The sequence below is a fragment of the Charadrius vociferus genome, unplaced genomic scaffold, assembly GCF_000708025.1.
Source record: "Charadrius vociferus isolate BGI_N301 unplaced genomic scaffold, ASM70802v2 scaffold832, whole genome shotgun sequence".
NCBI classification, from domain to species: Eukaryota; Metazoa; Chordata; class Aves; order Charadriiformes; family Charadriidae; genus Charadrius; species Charadrius vociferus.
The window spans coordinates 12037-19738 of NW_009647232.1; the positions used below are offsets into that span (position 1 = coordinate 12037).

At 35.7% G+C, this 7702-nt stretch overlaps 1 protein-coding gene across 1 annotated transcript in view; it reads right to left on the reverse strand.

Moving 5' to 3' along the window:
* The window catches only part of LOC104281797 (chromodomain-helicase-DNA-binding protein 1-like), a 73918-nt gene that overhangs the window by 11712 nt on the left and 54504 nt on the right, over nucleotides 1-7702 (reverse strand). The window contains exons 18-27 of the mRNA XM_009879845.1: nucleotides 6418-6567; nucleotides 5606-5754; nucleotides 5232-5328; nucleotides 5046-5141; nucleotides 3858-4034; nucleotides 3495-3655; nucleotides 2788-2829; nucleotides 1879-2009; nucleotides 1304-1442; nucleotides 450-600 (exon numbers count right to left, since the gene is read on the reverse strand). Coding sequence (XP_009878147.1) covers nucleotides 450-600; nucleotides 1304-1442; nucleotides 1879-2009; nucleotides 2788-2829; nucleotides 3495-3655; nucleotides 3858-4034; nucleotides 5046-5141; nucleotides 5232-5328; nucleotides 5606-5754; nucleotides 6418-6567 — 1293 coding nt within the window. The remainder of the gene's footprint in view (nucleotides 1-449; nucleotides 601-1303; nucleotides 1443-1878; nucleotides 2010-2787; nucleotides 2830-3494; nucleotides 3656-3857; nucleotides 4035-5045; nucleotides 5142-5231; nucleotides 5329-5605; nucleotides 5755-6417; nucleotides 6568-7702) is intronic.

Below are 7702 nucleotides of genomic sequence, written 5' to 3' on the forward strand. Positions count from 1 at the left end.
AATGTTTCTCACTACTTCTAAGCAGCCATTGTGCTTCTACTCTGATGAGTATAGCTATTCTCATGTTGTGAATTAAAGAGTTTCAAGCAAAGAAACCAGGGATAGGAAAATCAAAACCCCAAAACAACCTTCCCTCCAAAAGACCAAGAATAAAATTAACACAAGTAGAGCATTTAAACTAGGGAAGCAAAAGATGGAAGAGAAAGAACTCAAGTGACAGAGATCCAAATACATAGAAATATAAAAACATAACAGACTCTAAGAAGGTATACTTCAACTGAATACACAAAATCTTGAAATATAATTTACCAGAAGGATACAAAGGAGTACAACTGACCTAACTTCTGTACAATTTCAGTTATCATAAAATAAGCTCTTTCAGTAACTGTTCTTATTAGCATTATTACCTAAAAAAAAAATTCCTTGATGAAATTTTGTATATGACATACCTTCTGTGTCAAACTGAGATCAGGATCCATTTTTATCATTTCCCAGCTGCCATAGCCATATTCATAGATACCTATTAACAGATTGGAATCGTCTTCCTTACCCCAATCTATATCAAAATGAGCTGCCTTGGTGTGGCACGGGATGACATATCTAGTAGAAATAAATTAGAAACATAAATAAGCAATTTTCTCAAACTTAGTAAGGGAGAGGGGGCATGCCACACATCACTAAGATCCTGGTATATTTAGGTAAGTAATCCAGATATCTATCAGGTTTTCTTACAGTTTCTATAAAACATTTATTGAATTTAGTACCAAAACATGTTTTAAAGCAGATCAAGATTAAGATATAAAGAACATCAGACGTCTATCTGTGGCCATGGATCAAGTCAGAACTGGCTAATCATGAAGATAAGCTTAAAATATTACTCAAGTGTAACTTCTAACTGAATAAGCAGATAGTCTGGGGACTATGATACACTAAAAAGTTCAGAGGGCTAAACAACTACCAACAATTACCATCTGCTCCACTTTGACAAATATTGCTTTCTCTCAGGCAGAGATGACACAAAGCAGCTCCTCAACAAGTCTAATTTCTAGTCTGGAATAATTAAGAGTAACTGAACCCAGTCCCCAATGAATACAGCTCAGAAGCCAAAGCAAATACTAGCTTCTAAGGAGAGGGAAAAAAGAATAAAGAAAGGATGTGGAGCAGATTGCTGCTGCCAGTTCTTAGAGGGAATGGAGTGACACTGATGTCCCAGTGTGCTTAGTCTGAATTGCTTAAATATATGCATAAAAGCCTTGAATAACTTTCTACATTATGGTTTCCTTTAGGAAAAGAAAAAAAATACCTTTTCCTTTCTTCTGGATCTGAAGGAATGGATTTGTGTAATGGTGCCAACTCTTCTTCATGAGAGATGACTAGCTTTGCATTCACCTGCACTCCTGATATTCGGAATGTTGGGCCTTTAACTTTCCCAAGTCTACCTCCTTAAAATAAAGGACCAAATTATTAAAATATTTAGCTTTTATGTGTATCTTATAGACAAACATAAAGAAAAAAGAAAGTTTGATGCTATAGCAGCAGACATTCAATTATAGCAAATGACTTTTTCTTAACCAAACACTTTAATTAAACTCCAGAAACTCAAGGTCTTTGAGATAATAACAGCAGATTAATTTTAAATTTCATGGTAAAGCAAAAACATTCTGCGTTCTACTGCAACAACTCACTCAGGAAAAGAGGTGAAAAAAACCAAACCCAAAAAGTCTTCTTACTATAATCCTTTTTTCCAAATCACCTAGCATGCTAACATTTTGTTAATGTTTTCCCCTAACACAATTGTTTTGTTATAATCAGAGTGCAAGAATTATTCAGATCTCTTGACGTTTTTTATTCCTCTCCCCACCCCCAAACACACTTTACCTGCTCTTTCTTGTCCAAAGGAATTGTCCTTTAAAGCCTTAATGCATCCATTATGTACAAGTTCTCCTAGACGTCTAAGGTCCATCTCAGATTTATCAACTAGCTCAGCATCTCTAGCTATAGCATCTAACCTGTAAGAAAACAAATATGTTTTGACAGCTTTAAAACTAGTATTATGAATGTCTCCTTCAGATTTTGAAACTAGAGAAGTGATCATGTAAGTTATCATTCACCCATACTTGCTATGCTCTGTACAATTTTGATCCATGCAGTTAAAAGCAGCTATAGAAAAGAATACAGAAACTATAAAAAAGGGTGTTTCACATAGAGGACAATACAACAGGAACTATAAAGGACACTAACGATACAGTTTTGAGTTACATTACTACACATTCTTTTAAATAGAAAAGGAACTATTATATATAATAAGATCATATATACTATAAATACTGTTAAAGAAAATGAAGGTGGGAAATTATTCTTAAAATACAGAGTAATACAGAAAAAGTAAGAACTGACAATGAGAAAAATGCAAAACTGGCAGTTAGTCTGTTGAAAGCCTATGGCTTTATCCACTCTATCAATCAACCAAGAAAACTGAACAATTGTCACTAATGCAGTTTAAACAAGACAGTAGGTAAAGCATAAAGAAAAACAAGCAGTCTTTCAAAATTTAAAGATCTGTCGAACTGGCTATCAACGTACATAACATATATGAAGAAATTTATGAAGAATATAATTTAATTTATGAAGAATATAATTTAAATTCATGTTTAAATGAATTTAAAGTCAGGGCAAAAGATTAGGCACACTATTTTCTCTTCAATCTAAGGTTTCTTGGTGTATTGTTCTAATTTTAATGAAAACAAGTTTCCAAATTGCTATACAAATATAATCAAATAAGTTTACCTTTCAAGTGGGCCACCAAATTTCTTGTAACTCTTGATAAACCTAGTAACAAAAAATAATTTTGCAGTTAAAAAACGTATGCTTAACTACACTGGTTTTAAAAATGTATCCCTCTAGGGGAGATTGATCAAGCAGCTGTGTGGTGCTTAGCTGCCTACTGAGGTTAAATCACAACAACTTATCAAAATGGATTTTGTGGTTTTATTTATATATATTTTTTTAAAAGCACCATATAACATTAATTCAATTACAATGGCAAGAAATTTAAAACAAAACAGAACTCACTGAACCTTTTGTAGGTATTTCCACAAAAATGTGCATATCATTTCTTCAACTACAGTTTTTAGGTTAAATGATGGGTAGTAGAATATTTTGTTTGTGGGGTTAAAAAAAAAAGCTCACCCATTTTAGAAACTGGTTTTCGAAATCACTGTCTTCAGGGGATTCAGGAAGAATAAAAGATTGTTTTACAATTGAGAACATTTTTTGAACCCAATGTTATCCCTCACCAAAAAAGATTCAAAATCTGGACATAACAGTTCCTTATGTCAGCACGCCAAACTACACAGAGTAAAGCCTTAAATGCCTAGAATAAAAAATTTCAAATAAATTCAGGAAAAATAGACTGTTTTCTGTATTTTCAAACTCTAAAATGATAAAAAAATATGTTTTGTCCTTTTAAATATGCATGTTCCCCCACATCTTACCGCCTAATCTCTGCATCACTAAATCCTTTAATATTTTCTCGAGGAATAGTTCGTGGTCGTCCACGTTTTTTTGGTCGTTTTCTTTCTGAGATGGAGTCACTATCAGATCCAGAATATCTTCTGCTCCTACCGCGTTTCCCTTCACTTCCATTGAAGCTGATCTGGAATTTCAGATTAAGTAGTTCAAAGCTACATGACTAAAACATTTTATAATGTGTTAGCTAGACTGTCAAAAAATGGGAAGGAGGGGGGCACCATGTGTGAAAACCACCCAACCCAAAAGTACAAGCTAAAACAACAGCAACAAAAAACCAAACAACAACAACAAAAAATCAAAGTTAGTTGGTCAAAACCCAGAGATACCTGTTTTGCACAATTTCTCATCCTTGGGAGCATATATATTTCTTCAAGTTCTTTTTGTCTTTCTTCCTCTTCTATTCGTCGCCGCTGGACTTCTGGAATGATTTCTTCCCAGTTTCTTAAATTTTGTTCTGGTTCCAGCTCAATGTCATCTTCATCCATATTGGAAAAGTTAGCTACCTTATGTATTGGAACATAAGTATTTTCACCAAATCAATACATGATTTTATTCAAACAAGAGTCAGTAGTTAATATTCTAGGAAAACTTATTTCAGAACAGCATATTTGATTTTTTTATATATACACAAAATATACACATATAAAATGCTTCATGAAGCACTGTCTCTAATGAAAGTATTTTCATATATGAAATGCGCACACTCCATGCAACATGGCTGAATATAAAGATGAGGATATTTTTCTTCTTTTACAAGTTGAGTAATATAGAAATACTATGAAATGCCTCCCCAATAGCTGTGATTGTTGTTTAATTTCCTTCAAAGCAGAAAGCAAGTCTAATTGAATACCTGAGTTAATATGAAACTATAATAATATAGAACTAACCAAACATTAATGAACTGTAGAAATCACAATATGTTGCAAATGAATGATTAGCAGGAAAGTGATTTAGTACTCTACTGATCTAAAAAATTCCTGCCCTGCTTTAAACAAAAAACCAAGCAAAACCACAACACGCATACCAAACCTAAACAACAACAACAAAAAGATCCACACAAAAAAAAAACACAAAAAACCCAAAATCACCACATACAATTTGGACCCATTTAAAATATTAAGTATTATCCAGTTAAGTGTATCTGGCATTCACGTTTACGTGAGGGCTTAAAGGAATTTCTAAAAGTCATCAACTAAGAAATCCAAACTTCATTCTCTGTTTTCAGAAGTACCACAGGTGCATAAAGCATTAAATGAAAAACAGCCCTCCCCAGTATTCCAATAATTAAATCAAAGACTAAAGTATTTGTAAATCTCTTTCTTATTTTATTAGCAAAATACATTATGTATTTTTTAAATGTTTGCACTGGCAGTATAGGTGAAAAGACATTCTATGCCAAAGAGTTGACTTATTGTCACCTGTTTCATAAGAATGAAGAAAAGTTGAACAGGTGCACAAAAGAAGAAAAAGTAACATTTCTAAAGGAAAGTATAATTAAGGGAAGAGAGCAATACCTTGAACTGTGAAAGCAACTCATCTCCTACAGTTAGGGGGCCTGGCTCATTTTCTCGAGTTTCAGCTCTCTTCAGGATTTCATCTATATCCATTTCCTGAAACAGATGTTTCTCTTTACAACAAAAAAAATCATATGCATTTTTAGTTTCTCTGTCCATCAAGTATAGATGCACTGTTCCATTTACCTGAGGCTCCTCCTCTTCCCCTTCAGGTTCTTTAAAAAGTTCCTCGGCACCAAACTTCAAAATTGCTGATAACTCTTCCTTATTAAAAGGTGTTGAGCTGAAATACAGAAAGTTTCAGATAAATACTTTACCTTAGTGAATTTTTTCAAATTACTATAACCATGAGTCAATTAAACCTCCTTTTGACTTAAATAAAAACTATATTTAATATGCAAAAAAATGTAAAAAGACAATATACTTTACAGTCTTTACTTACATAACTCCTTATCACATTTTTTTTGCCTTTTATTAACCAAGTGAAATGACTTGCATTTTTACTCAAATAGTCAGGTATACTTAAGCATAAGTTAATCTGAAAAAATAAACAAATATACCTGGAAGGAGTAGAGCCTGTATGTAGTACAGTTTTCCCTGTTGTGTCCATTCTCTGAATTACTAAGTGATCTAACACCATCTTTTTCTTGGCTCTTTCAAGAATATCTTCTTCTACTGATCCTTTTGTAACTAGCCGATAAATATTAACCTATGCATATTATAAAAAAGGCTTTATTTACATGCTCACAAATTACACATGAAAACAATATTAAGATGAAGTTAACAAAAAACCCTTGAGCAACAACAGGGAGAAATGTTAGTCATGATTACAAATCTTCTAAATCATAATGAACTAGTATTTCATATATGAAACTAGCCAATCATGTTACCATAATCTCTACATAAAGTATTTAAAAAGAAAAAAGAAAGAAATCCTTAGACCTCTCCTCTTTAAACTTCTGTGATTAGGCAAAAGCATGGCCACAAGGAAAGGAAAAGTGTTATATCTGATTACTGCTTGAAGACTTCTGCAAGAAAGGAACCCAGAGAACTACAAAGTATTTAACTTCATTAACATTAAGTAAAATGGATGCGCCTGATATATAGCAGTTACTTTATAGAACGACATGATGCCAATAAATGTGGGACAAGTCCACAACTCTTCTCCCTACCCATCCATATACAACAGCTGCCATGCAATTTATAATTTTTTTTTAAAGGCAAATTAGCATTCTTAACATTTTTACACATTCTTGGCAAGTATTAGTTATTCTCAAAATACATAAGAACTGTGATGGCCCAGACAGACAGCTTATGACTACCATTTGAAACCCTCCTTCAGGTTTGAAGCTTAAAAGACAAGCGTGCGTACCTGTTTCTTCTGTCCAATTCTATGGGCTCTAGCCTGTGCTTGAAGATCATTCTGTGGATTCCAGTCAGAATCAAATATAACTACAGTGTCAGCAGATGCCAAGTTTATACCTAATCCCCCAGCTCTGGTAGACAGCAAAAAGCAGAAGTCCTGAAATTACAAAATAAGAAATAGCTTTATATATATTAGCTATAATACTCTTCAAGGAACCAATAAGAGACTTCTTCCCATGCTCTGTGGAGCAGACTATGAAATCATAAACTTCTTTAAGTATATCATAAACATATGTTAGCCTTGTAATTCAATAAGGTGTTCATCATGGCCAGAGACAGTAAATTGCTGTTAGAATAGACGAGACTAGACTATTTCAGTCGGAAGCGACCTACAACGATCATCTAGTTGAACTGCCTGACCAATTCAGGGCTGACCAAGTTAAAGCATGTTATTAAGGGCATTATCCAAAGGCCTCTGAAACACCGACAGGCTTGGGGCATCGACCACCTCTCTAGGAAGCCTGTTCCAGTGTTTGGCCACCCTCACAGAAAAGAAATGCTTCCTAATGTCCAGTCTGAAGCTCCCCTGATGCAGCTTTGAGCCATTCCCACACGTCCTGATCCCAGGGAGAAGAGCTCAGCACCTCCCTCTCCACTTCACCTCCTCAGGAAGCTGTAGAGAGCAATAAGGTCGCCCCTCAGCCTCCTTTTCTCCAGATTAGACAAACCCAAAGTCCTCAGCTGTTCCTCATACGACATGCCTTCCAGCCCTTCCACCTGCTTTGTTGCCCTCCTCTGGGACACATTTAAGGGCCTTCACATCCTTCTTCACTTGTGGGGCCCAGAACAGCACACAATACTCAAGGTGAGGCCATACCAACTCTGAACACAGCGGGATGATCCCCGCTCTTGACCAGCTGGTTATACTGTGTTTGATGCAGCCCAGGATGTGGTTTGCCCCCTTGACTGCCAGGACACACTGCTGACTCCTACCGAGCCTATGGTCAACCAGCACCCCCAGATCCCTTTCTGCAGGGCTGCTCTCCAGCCACTCCTCTCCAATCTATACTTCTGTCCAGTGTTAATCCATCTCAGGTGCAGAATCCGGCATTTCACAGAACCACAGAACGGTCAGGGATCTGGAGATAATCTAGTCCAACCCCCCTGCCAGAGCAGGGTCACCTACAGCAGGTTGCACAGGACGGCGTCCGGGCGGGTTTTGAATGTCTCCAGAGTGGGAGACGCCACAACCTCTCTGGGCAGCCTGTGCCAGTGCTCCACTACCCTCAAAG